At 44.3% G+C, this 15,459-nt stretch overlaps 3 protein-coding genes across 3 annotated transcripts; 2 read left to right on the forward strand and 1 right to left on the reverse strand.

Annotated features, from left to right (window-relative positions):
• Window positions 1-620: 620 nt before the first annotated feature.
• LOC123409856 (protein odr-4 homolog) lies at window positions 621-5,932 on the reverse strand. Its single transcript, XM_045102726.1, has 11 exons — window positions 5,756-5,932; window positions 5,422-5,649; window positions 4,976-5,074; window positions 4,095-4,183; window positions 3,681-3,797; window positions 3,339-3,444; window positions 3,125-3,209; window positions 2,925-3,034; window positions 1,542-1,672; window positions 1,187-1,283; window positions 621-1,097 (listed from the first exon to the last, which is right to left on the reverse strand). The coding sequence occupies exons 1-11, from the start codon at window positions 5,837-5,839 to the stop codon at window positions 798-800; spliced, it is 1,446 nt and encodes a 481-aa protein (XP_044958661.1). The 5' UTR covers window positions 5,840-5,932; the 3' UTR covers window positions 621-797.
• Window positions 5,933-5,996: 64 nt separating this feature from the next.
• LOC123409855 (choline transporter protein 1-like) lies at window positions 5,997-10,700 on the forward strand. The gene is made up of 10 exons (XM_045102725.1): window positions 5,997-6,405; window positions 7,195-7,553; window positions 7,670-7,815; window positions 8,186-8,369; window positions 8,507-8,580; window positions 8,663-8,782; window positions 8,948-9,304; window positions 9,423-9,683; window positions 9,771-9,998; window positions 10,321-10,700. The coding sequence occupies exons 1-10, from the start codon at window positions 6,206-6,208 to the stop codon at window positions 10,510-10,512; spliced, it is 2,121 nt and encodes a 706-aa protein (XP_044958660.1). The 5' UTR covers window positions 5,997-6,205; the 3' UTR covers window positions 10,513-10,700.
• A 413-nt stretch (window positions 10,701-11,113) lies between these two features.
• Window positions 11,114-13,129, forward strand: LOC123409857 (cold-responsive protein kinase 1-like). The gene is made up of 2 exons (XM_045102727.1): window positions 11,114-11,709; window positions 11,819-13,129. The coding sequence occupies exons 1-2, from the start codon at window positions 11,628-11,630 to the stop codon at window positions 12,841-12,843; spliced, it is 1,107 nt and encodes a 368-aa protein (XP_044958662.1). The 5' UTR covers window positions 11,114-11,627; the 3' UTR covers window positions 12,844-13,129.
• The last annotated feature ends 2,330 nt before the right edge of the window (window positions 13,130-15,459 follow it).

The following is a 15,459-nucleotide window of genomic DNA, read 5'->3' on the forward strand; positions in this document are numbered from 1 at the left end:
CTACAGGCTATACCTGAGTGAGGGCGTTGCTATGTACGGAGTAGTATGTCAACTTAGCAAGTGCGTAGGAGAAGAGACAGCTGAACTCTGATGGCCCATTGGCGCACCAAGAGGCAGGCAGTGCAGCCAAGTCAACGCCGTCCGCCTTCTTGTATCTGCAAGTTACTCTAGTTTAATTGCCTGCATACATCTACATAAGCTACTCTAGTTTGGTGGCGTTTTCCTCTTGGCAGCAAATGCATGAATTCGGATGAGATTCAAAGCTGCGGACAGAGATATTTTGACATGTCAAAATCAAGCCCAACCCGAGAAACAGAGAATTGCCCTGTTAATATTGTCTGACTTTGATATCAGATGGTTCTCTTCAGTCAGATGCCTACTTCCCAAGGCCAACACTAGCTGGCGTAGCATCAGCACAAATCATTAATCTACCAACAGAAAACACATCCGATGCCAAAGCTGGCCAGCCAGACCGGACAAAGATAGATTACGAGCCGTCCATCGGTTCACACGCCAGATGCCCCGTGGGTGCAAACTGGAAAAGAGAGAATTATTCGACTCTGCACGATCATCACCAAATACTTGGTGAGCCTACCAGAAAATGAAAACGACGGCAGGGCTTACATCACTTGAAATATTCCATCCAATTGTCACCATCGTCGAAAAGGATGGATCATGTTCATGTATGTGCAGCACCTACAAACTGTTCATTGTGAAAGAAACTCTACACTTTTCACCTCCAGTGTTAAGAGGTTTGGACAAAATGTAAGATACACAAAACATAGCAAGAAGTACTCTCAGGTTTTCGAGTTGGCAGGGAACGCGAACATAAATCCAAGTAGAAGAGCCACCAGGAGCACAAACAAGGCAGCTAGGATGCTGAAACCGTTGCCCTGTGCTCTCCCTGAACACATCACCTGTTTAGGGCGCCCATCTTCCAGACTGGGCCCCGCCCGCACACGTGAGGAAGCTCCAGGCACCACATCCCAAAATGATTCTAGTGTCGCAGTAGATGCTGCGGTTTCTGGTTCAACAATGGAGGAGTTCTCCACTTCTGTTTCCAGTGATATCACTTCCTTGCAGCGCTCCATTGCGTCCTGCAGGTAGCGCGCACAACACAAGGGTGCGTCAATATCATAATTTGGGCTTGCATTCAGACTATATAGCTAGGAGAGAACATAAGCACCTTCGTTGTCTCTGATTGTTGCAAGTAGTCACAAATATAGGAGCCAGCTAACCAAGGAATCAGGATTCTTCTAGGGAATGAGAAACTATAAGGTTCTCTGTTTGCAAAAAGGACATGGATGTGATCAGTTGCGTAGGCGGAAAAATTGAATCGCAAACATGCTCTGAAGAAATAAGAAACGTGACATATTTGTTTTTTCCCTTATAATCAGAAGGGAAAGAAATTGTCTGTAGTTTAATGCGATTTAGAAACATTAGCACAGGGTTTAGGGTTCTTCTATCAAATGATAAGATATGGTGGGTGTACTTTTCGTTCTATTCAAAACTGAACTATATTCCTAGAAGATAAGAAATACCTCAACTCATGAAAATTAACTTGGGTAACCTTCTGAGATGGTGAATTCTCCACATCATTAGTTGTAGAGTCATCATCTGCCTCATCAAGGATGATATCTAATCTGCTTCGTAGGCTCGCAATGATGTCCACCTTAATACGGAGTAGGATAGGTAGAAAGGCAGCATCAAATGCTATTAGTTTGCTAACCATTAAAATATGTTTGTGCAAATTTAACAACTAAGTTAAAATGACTGCAAAAAATGACTATAAATAAACCATTCAGGACAGATTTATCATGTTTAACTCTTTGGAGAGTCAGTTCAACTATAATAAGGGGCAATAATACTACAGTGACAACTTGCAAATGAATTCAGTACGAATGAAAAACACCAACACTAGAAAAACAAACCAAAAATCTACAGTTCTACATTACACATTACAGACACCAGATAACCATGCTATATATAGTTAAACAAAGGGTTCCTTTTGAGATACTTCAGTAAACTCATGGACAATCAGATTCTTAAAATTCTCAAGCCAGTGCAGAAATGCCAAGCAAAATGCCTGTTCACATTTTTAACATCACAAGTTCTTTTTTCTTCACTTGGCATTTGGTATAAAATTGGTGGTAAGGTTCCAAGCTCGTGGCTTGCACAGTTGTATGCAAAGCTGTTATAACAAAATGGTGACTACATAGGTAACAAGGAGAGCTCTTTTATGGTACCCTGCAATCAATACAGAACGTCCATTCAGACAAATCCAACGGAGAGTGTCGATGTATACTGCTGGTTTGGGTCAGCAGTATAACCTGCCCAAACCGGACAACATGGAGCAGTATACAGCCTTCGAGGGCAATCTGGGAAGATTAGCTATGCAAAATTCACTTAGGAGTTCCGATATTTCAGGCTGGACATGTGCGTGATTGTAGTTTTTAGTCACGAGGATTAGTTCATCAATGTGAGAACATCATTAGTTGTTCCCAACTGGTTGTTCCCATAAAAAGAAAAATGGAACATGATTAGTTCATCAATTAGTCCATATACAGGCTTACATGTCGACGAAAGCAATGGAGCTAGTGCGGCAGCGGCAAAGGTCGATGACGAGAGACATCAGCAACTAACACATGCGCATGATTGCGGCGAGCCGGCGACAATACGAGGAAAAACTGCATTCGAGGTCCTAGCACATGGGCCGAAATATTGACCCATTAATTTTTCACAGCCGGATCATAACTTCTTTTTGACGCAAGGTCTAAACTACCCACAAGAAACCAATGGCTGGATCAGATCTGTACTGCTTAATCCCCCTAACAGTATAGGGTACCGTAAAAAAGCTCAACAAGGAAAATAATACAAGGCACAGATATAAGCCAATAACAGTGGGAATTTTATCTCATCAATACCTTCAGATCAGATATAGCTTCCGAAATAGATTCTTTTGGGCCTAAGTATGCCAACGCACTCACAGATCCAGCAAAGAGAAGCAGCCCGGCAACTCCCTCTAAACTGCATTCTTTAGTGTAAGCAGTAATTATTAGGCTCACATAGTTATATCAAGAGAAATCAACAATACAATACAATAGAAACAGTGTTAGCTGAGCACCTCCGGCAGGCAAATTGTTCTTGAAAGGTACAAGCAAATCGACTGCGTGTGGGCCTTCTGAAGTGATGGCCATATCATCCGAAAACTAGTTGAAAGTACGAAGAGTAATAAGTGGGTGTTAAACACAAACAAGATTAGACATTACACCATTACATAGCTTGGAATTCATTGTGCTTCTTCAACTGAAAACAAAGGTTAAGCGGTTTTAATTTACCAGATCTCCATCAATTAAGGCTTTGGCATTCTGCACTTCCTTTGTGAGATGACTGATTGCCTTTGAAAGAACCTTCTTAAAAGGCTCAGCAGCTTGTACTGTTAATCTATGCAAGTATGTATTGTAAGTAATCAGTCCAGAATGCGGAACATGACATTCATGGATTTGCTACAGCCTACAGCACATGCGACTATGATTGATAACTGGTAAGCACAGTTAGTCGTTTCTGTATTTTAATATTTAACAAAAACCCAGTTAACTTCAATGACACCCTTTCTGACTTTGAGACATAAATGACACAAGGATTGCTTAGCTACTAGTATCAGGCAGCATTGCAAGTACCTTATCTCAAAATTGTATGTGCATCTGAAAGTTTGAAGTGAAGCTAATAATTTGCTATATTTGAGGTCACACGGCCTTAGGCTTCCTGATGCCATCTCACATATGCGACAGGCCCACCTGTAACACATCAAAATTATGTTATGAATTATGGGTGTATTAACAGTATATGTTCGTTCCATACAAGCGCTAATGCAGCTGAGCGCGACAGATTTCCAAGGGCGATACCATTTATTGACATACAGAAATCAGGACAATCAATGTTAAACAAACAAGAAAAAACAAGTAAGAGTTGTCGAAACCCAAGTTTGGCAGGTCCAGCGTGATAAATGTGCTAAGAAGATTACAATACATTGATTTATATTTATCGAGGGAGGGGGAAGGGAACTAAAGTACTAAAGCAAAAATAATACGCACCTTCTTGGGCTGTAAGAGAGATGAAGGAGCAGCCTCTCATCAAAGTCACTGCCGTACCAGGGAACTGACTGAGAAACCACTCTAATAACCTGGGAAATAACATCAGTTGATAATCTGTATAATGAAAATGTCCTAGTAGGGTACTACAAAGAACAATAAAAAAAATCAACAAGTCGTCACTAAAAGATTAGACAACAATGGCAAAAGATCCTAAAACACATGCCAGCAGATTGTGCCCCCACCCCAGAATTCAACAAACGAATTAATAAAGAAGCTGGTACTCAGTGTTCTAAATAATAAGGTCATTATGGCATTGTGAAAGGCAGTTTACAAGGTAAAGGTAGTCTACCCGTTTGGTTAAGTTGATATTACACCAACATTCTTTAAGCAAAGACCAAAAATCCTAGGCAGTAGAAGGGCCAGATACAGAAAGATAACGGGCAGAGGTCCGTACATCAAGTTGGTTAATGGCCAAGCTTTATTGAAAGACAAAAGTGATGTGGCCAACATGAGGATATCTATTTGATTAAACAGGTGTTGATCATTTGCTAGCATTGTTCACCATTGTTTTGTTCTCACCACAGAGTATATAGCATGGAACGGATCATCTAAAATATAGCATTTACCAAGCCTAACATAGTAAGATCTTCTCTTTTCTACAGTGCTATGGACAAAAACTGGGACTTGAGTTCCATTATATCTTCTCAGAGACTTGTTTTGTTAACATATAAGTATGCATATATATCCTCAATTCCAAATAGCAAACCCATGCATGAGCAAGTTTACAACACGAAAAGCTGAGCCAGCGGTCCAACAACAGTCATAACATTGTTTAGGACATTGTTGACACCTGTATAAAATAGCAGGAGAAATGCTGGTACCTGTGATAAAACAGCAGAAGGAGTAGCTTTGAACGAGCCTTCAGAAGACCATATGTAGATACCTATGACAGTCATTCCTCCAAGGAGCATCCTCGACACCTGTAGACCAGGAGAAGATTCACCAATATTATCAAATATGTAGTTATTCTGAGTCGGAATGACTAAGAAAAGGTTGGGTCTGTAGTATGATCTCGAGCAAAATAATCAAATATGGCCTAATTTGAAATGTAATTGACCAAACAACTCGAACTGGACAGAAATTGTTGAACAGCCACACTAAGGAGTGAAACTTCCAGGAGAGTACTAAAGATAAAAGGTCATCTACGAAACCAAATATCTCAATTGCAATTTTTGATGGGTTCTATTGTTACTGTTATCCTACAGCTGCAGATATTAGTATCGTCAGAGGTTTATAGACGGTAACAAGTCAGGGCTGGACACTGCACCTGTCGGGCGTGCTCGGCGACCCAGTCGACATCGAACTGGAGCGTCGGCGGCGCGTCGGATGAAGCCCCAGCGCCACCTTTCCCGCCCTTGGACTTGGCCTTGCCAGAGGGGGCGGCGGCCCGGAGGGAGCAAGCGGGCTCGCCGGAATCGGTGGGCGGCGTGGGGAGCAGGGAGTAGACGAGGGCGCGGTCGGAGGAGACGCTGAGCTTCCCGACCACCAGCCCCACCTGCACGCGCAAGAACCGATGAAACCAAACCTCTAGGGCACGGCGACGGCGGCCTGCCTCTGCCTGAGATGCGACAGGACGAGCACAAAGGAGGAAGGGAAGTGACCTGCGACCGAAGGACGCCGGAGGAGGCGACGCCGTCCTCGAAGGCCTTGATGCGCGCCTCGTCGGCGACCACCGCCTTCACCATCGCTCCGCGGTGGAGGGGCGATCTGGTCTGACTCTATAGACTGGAGGAGCGGCGGACGGCGAGGAGCCGTCAGTCAGACTTCACGTGACGCAACGCGCGGCCCCACCGCTTTCCCCACCTCATTCACGTAAACCGTGACGGCACCGCTTTGCGAATAGAGGTCACGTAAACCATCGAATCCGCTTTCGAGTTGCGATATCACTGCCAGTGTCACTGTGGCAGGCAGCCGCAGTGAAGCGGAAGCCAGCAAGCGGCAGCAGCACTTTCCCCCCCTCCCCGCTCCTGTGACCCGAGGAGGAAGAAGAAGGAGGCGGCAAGCCGGCGACCCACCTCAGTTTGAGGAGAGCTGAGCTGTGGCAAGGCGTAATGCGGGGGCCCCTCGGCCGCGACGCGTCCGCCGGCGGCGCCGGAGGAGGGAAAGGAGGAGACGACGACGACGCCGCAGCCGACATCATTCGCCACGACCGCAAGTGCCGGGACCTGCCGTTCCTCGCCCTCTTCGCCGCCTTCTGGGTCGCCATGATTGTCAACTCCAGCTTCGGGTTCAACCAGGGCAGCCCGCTCAGGTCGCTCCATTTCCCCCAACCTTTTCCTTTTCTTCTGCATTTATTTTTCCGCCGCTGTCGGTGCCCGCCTAGCTGCGATTAATTTTTGCCTTTTTTGGGTGGATTCCGTCGGTGGTGAAGGTCTGCCACATTTGCCAGTTTCTCTCGTATTTCGGTTAGATCTTTCATGGATGGGCACGGCCTAGGGGCTAAAAATTGTCTCCTGCCCTTTCAGTTCTTGCTCCTTGGTACGGTACGCGGTATGAAATCTACGGGCTAAAACACTTTGGCCACTTCCATTTCTTTCTGCCCCCTTTTGATGTTTACTAGGAATACTTCCAGCTGACAGTAGAAATAGCTTGTGGGAAATGCAAGCTAAGTGCTTGTTGCCTATTGTGGAGCTTTCCTCCACTGGATGCAATGAACCCCTAGTCTCCCTAACTGTAGGATTGCGGGTTTAGCCAAATAAGGTGATGAATCCTTGCTTACATTTTCTCCACCAATTGTAGACACTCATTAAGTAATGAGTGATGCTTAAAATGGCGCGTTGCCTTCACTGCCCTCCTTCACAGTTTTTATTGTTTTGCAACCCATTTAAAGAGCTGCGGAGATTTGTTGCTGTAGTTGGGTGGTGCTCCTACCAACATCAGGCCCCCACAAAGAAAGGGGTGATTTTACAGGGTGGAAGCTGAATAGAACGTCGTTTGTTACAAACATTTCGTGCTCCGCTGTTCATTGTTTTTGGAATTTATAGTGGTCTTTTTTAGTGAAGACGTCTATATTTGGTTTTTCTCTGCTCTGATCATGCAGGCTGACTTACGGACTGGACTACAAAGGGAACATATGTGGCAGCAAACGCGGTGATCCAGATTTGAGTGAGCTGGATGTTCGTTACTGGCTGAACCCCAACCAGGTGTACCAAAGTGGGCTCAAAAATAGCACAAGTGATCTAGCTGATGCTAAGTCCATCTGCCTGATGGAATGCCCCTATCCTGCGGAAGATGGCCTGAACTTTGTTTGCGATTATCCGGAAGGTGACATACGGCTCTCTGTCGATGATTGGATCGACAGGGACTACGATTACTTCGAGTATCTCACACCAGATATGAGAAACAGTTCTCTTCAGTTGCAGGGTCCATGTTACCCCATCATATTTCCAAGTATAAATGGTAAATCTCGCATGAATAATTGAATATCAACTCCTCTGATACTCAGCAAGATCCTGCCAATTTGTGAGAATGTGAAATGTACATAGCCCTAATTTGATCTCTTTCTGTCACTGCAGTCTACTGGAGCTGCCAGTTTATTGCACGGCCATCCAATGTCTCTCTGAAGCATTGGCAGCAGATGGGTGGTGTCAGCATTGATGAAAACATGTTAATAGATAACACAATTCACAATACCATCAACTATAAATCTTCTGTCTTAAAGGTTTGTTTTGGTACTACTTGTACTGTCGGTACATTTATCTGTTCCACATGAAATATACTTTTCCTGAGTTCCTATCCAACATGTCTGTCCATATATCGTTAAAGCACACTTTTCTTCTATGGGTCAACATTATTTCACTACAAGTTACACAACATTAAATGATCCATCAGTAAGGAAACACTTGCAGCCACATGTGTTGCTCAAACAAAGTAGCAGCCACATGTGATTGATATTACTCGGTTACATTTGTTAGATTCAATTTCATAAATATGCTCCTGCAAAATATAAAATAAAATTGAGAGCTATGTACATGGTTGCTTGTGTATATGTAGATTCTTGGAACTAATATTTTTTTTTCCTTATTTTGCAGAGATATGTTGCAGATATTGGGAAGTCTTGGCCTGTCTTAATCGTTTGTGGGGGGTTACTCCCCCTTTTCTTATCTTTGATCTGGTTAGCGATGATCCGCTATTTTGTTGCTGGGATGCCATGGATAACAGTGATCCTTTTCAATGCCCTTGTAATATCAGTCACGATGTTCTTCTATATAAAGGGTAGGATGCTCTTCCCGACTTCTAAATAATAAGTACTACTATACTATTATAGGGGGAAAAGTGGCGTCATGTGTTCTTTATCAGGACACATCATCTTAAACGTAATCTCATATGTTTGGACTATTTTATGTACTCAGCTGGCTGGATTGGCAATGATCCCTTAACTGTTGTGATTGGTCCAAGTGATCCATATGTCAGCATAGGTGGACGGGTATGCTTGTACCTCCTGTTATTATTTTTTAATACTATCTTTGCTAAGCTTCTCGTTATCTCATCATTTATCTCTTCACCAGGAAATAAACCACCTTCAGGCTGCTGCTGTATTGATGACAGTGGTAATGATCATTGCTTTCCTGACTTCAATAGCTATTGTCCGGCGTATACTGATAGCGACATCCACAACCGTCCTAAAGGTGCGTATGGTGCTGAATCCACTAGCTTGACATGCACACCATTTCCCGCAATAAGCTGTGCGGGATTACAGCTCGCATTTTGCAAAAGAATGGGTGCTAGCTTACATGTGTTGTGTATTTCTTGCTTGTATCATCTGAGCGCTCATCAGCATGAACTGTATGTAGGTGGCTGCAAAGGTCATTGGTGAAGTCCATGCACTCATCATCTTTCCGGTCGTACCATACTTCGCCCTTGCTATCATCTATATGTTCTGGTTTGCGGCGACACTGTATCTTTTCAGCTCTGGTCAAGTTGTACAAAATGATTGCAATGCAGAGTGCTGCTCATTTGATCTCAAGCTGGGAAAAGTAAATTGCGACAGCTGTTGTGGATACAGTGTCCATTACACCCCTCATATCGGCATTGCAATTCTTTTCCACCTGTTCGGCTGTTACTGGGCAACACAATTCTTCATTGCATGCTCTTCGACTGTAATTGCTGGATCAGTTGCTTCATACTACTGGGCGCGTGGTGAAATATCGGTAAGCACCACACACAAACCTTAGACCGGCAAATAACTAGAGTTAATTGTCATGTTTTTACCATTAGAAGGTAGTGTTTTCCATCCGACTGACTGCACGGCACAATGTTGTGATGCAGCATGACATACCATTCCATACCGTGGTGTCTTCCCTGAAGCGTTTGCTGCGCTACAGCCTTGGATCTGTGGCCCTAGGCTCACTGGTTGTATCCAGCGTAGAGTGGGTGCGGTTTATACTTAAGTGGCTCCGCCGTAGGCTGAAGGGGGTTGATTCGACCGGTGAAAGCCGCTTGGGGAAGACAGTGTCATCGTCATCTCATTGCTGCTTGGGCTGCATAGACTGGACCATCAAGTCAGTGAACCGGAATGCCTATATCGTGGTACGGTACATGTGTTTATTTTAGCTCCCCCTTGTTAGAACTGTCTTGTGTGGCTGTGATGATTAACACCATGAACTGCCGGTGCAGATTGCGGTTACAGGGAAAGGATTCTGCAAGGCGTCCGAGCTCGCGATGGGGCTGATAATGAATAACATACTGCGCATCGGAAAGGTGAACGTGATCGGGGACGTGATCCTCTACCTTGGCAAGCTGTGCGTGAGCCTGTCCAGCGCGCTGTTCGCGTTCCTCATGCTGGACACCCACAAGTACAGGTCTGCTCACAACAAGATATCGTCTCCGCTCTTCCCCGTGCTGGTAAGCAAAGCGGCATCCTTGTCGGAAATCCATTGGTGCTCCCAGGAGCGCGTGATCCTGCGCGCGGAAAATAATTTTTGAGATGTCAAAAAATTTACAACAAAAATTCTGTGTGTTCTTTGTCACATCCAGATGCTACATAAAAAAATGTCGGCAAAAAGGTTAAACATTTTGGTATGTGCAAACATAAAGTAGAAATAAACACCAAAAAAATCCATCCTTGCGCTCATCTATCAGTCTCCTTGACGTGTTCCTTTTTTTTGGTAAAGAAAAAACTTCGCTAACCGACTGACATATAATGCATGTACGTTTTGGTTGTCAGCTGTGCTGGGCGCTTGGGTACGTGGTGGCGCAGCTCTTCTTCGGGGTGGTGGAGACGTCGGTGGAGACGATCATCCTGTCCTTCTGCCAGGACGCGGAGGAGCACGACGGGGAGGCGCAGTACGCTCCCCCGCTGCTCATGGAGACGCTGGGCGACACGAGCCAGCTGCAGAGGCTCACGCAGGGCCCCTGATGGATCAAAGCTTCTCTGCTGCGTCGATCCACCTTAGTAGTGTACTACTGTAGTAGTGTTACCAGAGGAAGATGGTTTGGGTGAATGGCTTTGACCATAATAATACGCACTATACTAATACTCCGTATTAACTTCGTTGTTAGGTGGAAATGGAATGAGGGCAGTTGGTGCCTGGCTACGGTGGAAAAGACCTCTACTAGTAGTGTCGATGAAGTTTCTTTGTTTGTGATGGGGATGGCAATCGGGTACCGGATGGATACGTAGGTAGTACTGGTACCGGTTTCCGTTGTTACTCCATGATGCAAAGTCAACGAAGCACGGGTTCGGCTCAGGGAGTCTGTTCGTACTACTAGCAATGATGCGAAGGGTGGTCATCAATTCATCATGGTGATGTGAGCACTGGCGTAAAGCAATGGATGGTAGTACTACGTATTTCCTGCCTGTGTGGCTGCTAAGTGAATAATCCTAAGAAAACGTGCTGGGTGATGTCGTGGTCAACAGCCAACACGAACAATATTTGTGAGAATACACGAAGTAGTGATTGAACTATTTCAGGCTGAAGGGGTCTGATTGAACTGCAGTTTATAAAAGATTGTATGTAAATTTACAAAGCGCTGGATATGCTTGTAGTTCGGTAGGCGGCCGTCTAATGATTCGTGTGAAAGCTCCTGTATGTACTGCAGGTCAACTGATCAACAAGCCGGCCATCTGAAATGAGAACTGCCTACCTGTCATTGTTGTCAACGTCAAAGATACACGGTCGCGGGACCAATTGATCTAGCGCACCAGCAAACAAAGCAGAATACGCATAGCAGGCTGCTGGATGCTGCCTCCGTTCATACACAACACCTCCAACCTCCTAGCTAGGCATCATTTTCTGTCGCTCCCCCTCTCCCTCGGACGGTTAGTGCGAGGGAGCTTCGTATTATTACATTCGACTTTTCCGATGCGGCACAACCAGCTTCTTCTTCTTCTCCATGTTTGATCAATCACCACCACCGGCTTCTTCTTCTTCTTCTTCTTCTTCTTCTTCTTCTTCTTCTCCATACAGGAGTTAGTCTGATCCTAAGCTAGGAAGAAACTCTCTCTGGTGCCGTGTGTTTATATGAGTCGCCATGCCTTGTTGCTGCTGCTGCTTCCGTGTTTCCAGCAAGAAAGAGAAACACGCCTCCGGTCTCTACTCCCGTTCCATGGGCAGTAAGCAACAGTTCTCTTCTCCATTCCCCCAATTCACTTGTCATTTATCTCATTCTGGACGAGAACGCATGGCGACGATGGTCGAATTGACTATAAGCTTTGGTTTCAGGACTGTCATCTGAGAAGAAGATCAGGCTCTTCTCCTACGCGGAGCTGCGGTCGGCGACCAACAACTTCCACCGGAGCAACAACATCGGCCGAGGCGGCTTCGGCACCGTCTACAAGGGCGCGCTGCGGGACGGCGGCGGCGACGTGGCGGTCAAGGTGCTGTCCGCGCACTCCCGGCAGGGCACCACGGAGTTCCTCACCGAGATCGACGTCATCGCCAACGTGGAGCACCCCAACCTGGTGTCCCTCCTGGGCTGCTGCGTGGAGGGCCGCCACCGCATCCTCGTCTACGAGCATCTCCGCAACGGCAGCCTCCACGGCGCCCTCCTCGCCTCCGCCGGTGACCCCGCCAGGCTCACCTGGGGGATCAGGCGCGGCGTCTGCGTCGGCGTCGCCAGGGGCCTGGCGTTCCTGCACGAGGAGATGGCGTCCGGCCCCATCGTGCACAGGGACATCAAGGCCAGCAACGTCCTCCTCGACGCCGGCTACGGCGCCAAGATCGGCGACTTCGGCCTCGCCAAGCTCTTCCCGGACGCCGCCACACACGTCAGCACCCGCGTCGCGGGGACCACGGGGTACCTCGCGCCGGAGTACGCGCTGTACGGCCATCTCACCAAGAAGGCCGACGTCTACAGCTACGGGGTGCTGCTGCTGGAGACCGTCACCGGCAAGAGCAGCTCCAGGAGCCTCCATTTATCCGACGAGGGGGACAAGGTGCTGGTGGAGAGGGTGTGGGAGCTCTACGAGGCCGCCAACCTCAGGGAGATGATCGATCCGGCCATGGAAGACGGGTGCAATGAGGAGGAGGCTGTGAGGTACATGAAGGTGGCGCTGCTGTGCACGCAGGCGACGCCGCAACGGCGGCCGTCGATGCCGCAGGTGCTGGAGATGCTGGAGAGGGAGGATGTCCGGGTGAGGGAGAAAGAGCTCACGCCGCCGGGCTACGTCGTCAGGGACAACAAGGACAGCCACTCCACGTCCATGCTCGTTGCTTCGCACACCCTGACGGAGCTGGCGCCAAGGTGAAGAAGAGCAACTAGGCACAAGGTTCGTCCGTTCGAGTAACTGAGTAGCTAGTAGTAGAATTGAACTGACAATCTGAGGCATCAGCCAGACTGGCAGAGAGTCTAGCAGTCCTTGCCATGAACGATGCCACCATTGTTCTTCCCAAAGGGTAAGTGCTTACTCTCCAGGTGCGTGGCAGTCCGGCCATAATGTTTCTCAATGGTAATTTTAGTCATTCAAGGATGGCAAATTTGAGTGATACACGCCAAATTTTTGTTGAAAATAAATTGAAGCATTAAAGTTGTCATACTGGTGTCACTAAACTTGCTATAAAAGACGTTCAAAGTTATCATGTGCTCGTGCCACACGTTATGTACTTATCAGGGCAGGGGCGGACCATAGTTCAACTGAATGGGGGCCTAGGCCCCCACTCAAATTTTTGAATTCCCTTTGTATTTGTGCACATTTTAAAACAAAACACTTCAAAATGAGCAACTTTATAGAAGGTGTGCCCCCAGTCAAATATAGCGCCCCCAGTCAAAATTTTGTCTGGGTCCGCCCCTGTATCAGGGTCTTTGCTTTTTGTTTGAAAGGGTGAAAAATGCTCTGGCCTCTTGCATCGATGTATGAATGCAACCATTTTAATTATCTATATGCCTTATTGTGAGTTTGTGAAGTCAAAATGTATGACTATGTGGTGTTGTTTATGATTATGTGATGTTGTTTTGATGTGTTGTTGAGTATGAGAAAGTGATGTTGTTTATTAAATATGTTGTTGTGTATAAGTGTGTTATTGCTTGCTGTTACGATGTACCGGTGTTTATAAATTATGATTATATATTGATGTTTATGACTATGAGTTGTTCAAATTGATGCCTTGCAAACATGAATAACTTTACCCGCCGGTACCCATACCCAAACCCTACCGGTGCCTTCCCTAGTGCCACTACCTTTAGAATAAGACCAATCTTGGATATTTTTCAAATATGTTTACATTCCAACGTTTCGATAGAGTTGTTTCACTTCTTCTATTTCAAGTCATTTCAAAACACATTCCAATTATTTGGAATAATCAATCTAAAACTGATTCCAACTATTTAAAAAGCGGACTTCACATGATATTTTATAGCATAATTCCTTGTTAAAAAATTGAGTTCATCCTATTCAACTATTACCGAACGTATTTCACGTTTTCAAAATCAGAATCGGTTATTTTAGAGAAGTCAGTTATTCTCTCCTCTAACTCGACCAAGAGGTTTATACATGATATATATAATTCGTGTGAGACAATCGTATTTCACAAATTTGTGTATTTTGCATTGTACAAAGTATGTGAAATAAAGTTGTTTTTGTGATCGAAATATTTCAACAAGTCTTTGAAATAATTGTCGCTTGCAAAATATGGTTTTGTGGCATGTGGAATATGTTTTTGTGTTGGTGTGATACCTGGATTCAGTGAAATAATTAATACTATTTTTTCAAAATATGCTCTCAAATGCATGTTCTAAAACTAAAATGATGCTTCTAAAATTGGTTTTTTGAAATAGTTAGAATGTGTTGTTTAAAAAAATTGAACCAAGTGCAAATTGTAATGATTGCCATTTATTTTTAACACATTGAAATCATTGTATTGAAATGGTTCACTTCTTTTGAAAAAAGCAAAATATGTTATGAAATTGTTTAAATGGATGAGACCATTTTTTTCTAAGTAGTGGAATCTTATCGAGAACAAGTGAAATCATTTTTTGAAATAGTGGAATATTATCGGGAATAATGCTCTTCTTTTGAACAAGTGAAATATGGTGAAGAGCTCAGCTTTTGAAACTATGAAATATGTTCTCATATAATTCAAATAGATGAAATCACGTTATTGAAATAGTGTTATAGAAAGTGAATTTGTAATGTAACATTGTGAAACCGATTATTTGGAAAAGGTGAATCGGATTATTTTAGATGAGTGAAACTGGCTATTTGCAAAATGTGCAATTGAATAAATAAGGATTTTGTGAAACAAGCCAGTGGAAAGTGGATTGTAGGTTTTGGAAGTTAAAATATAAAACTAAAATTTTAACTTGTAAACTAGTTGAAATCATTATATTGTAAAGACTTAAAGTGAGTAAAATTATAGATTACACATCTTCAAAATTGTGAAATACTGTGTATGGAAAATGAAATTGCAACGTATTTTTGAAAATAATTATTTGAAAAGGTGTAACAGATTATTTGAAAAGTGTAAAGCCGGATATCTGAAACCGTGCAATTGAAATATGTGCGATTCTTATGAAACAAGCTAGTGGAAAGTGAATTGTAGGTTCTAAAGGTGAAAAATGTATGAAACTGAAGAGTCAACTTGTGAAACTAATTGAAATAATTTTATTTTAAAGATTTCATGTGAGTGAAAGTACAAAATAATTTTTTTAAGAAATGGAATAGTGTGTAGATTAAGTGAAATTGTAATGTATCATTGTAAAACTGATTATTTTTGAAAGTGTAACAAATTATTTCAAAATAGTTAAATCGGTTATTTGAATAATGTGCAATTGAAATAGATGTGATATTTGTGAAACAAGCCAGTGAAAAAGTGAATTGTAGGTTCTGAAGATGAAAAAGTGAAACTTAAATTTTCAACTTGTGAAA

Source organism: Hordeum vulgare, chromosome 7H, assembly GCF_904849725.1.
Source record: "Hordeum vulgare subsp. vulgare chromosome 7H, MorexV3_pseudomolecules_assembly, whole genome shotgun sequence".
NCBI classification, from domain to species: Eukaryota; Viridiplantae; Streptophyta; class Magnoliopsida; order Poales; family Poaceae; genus Hordeum; species Hordeum vulgare.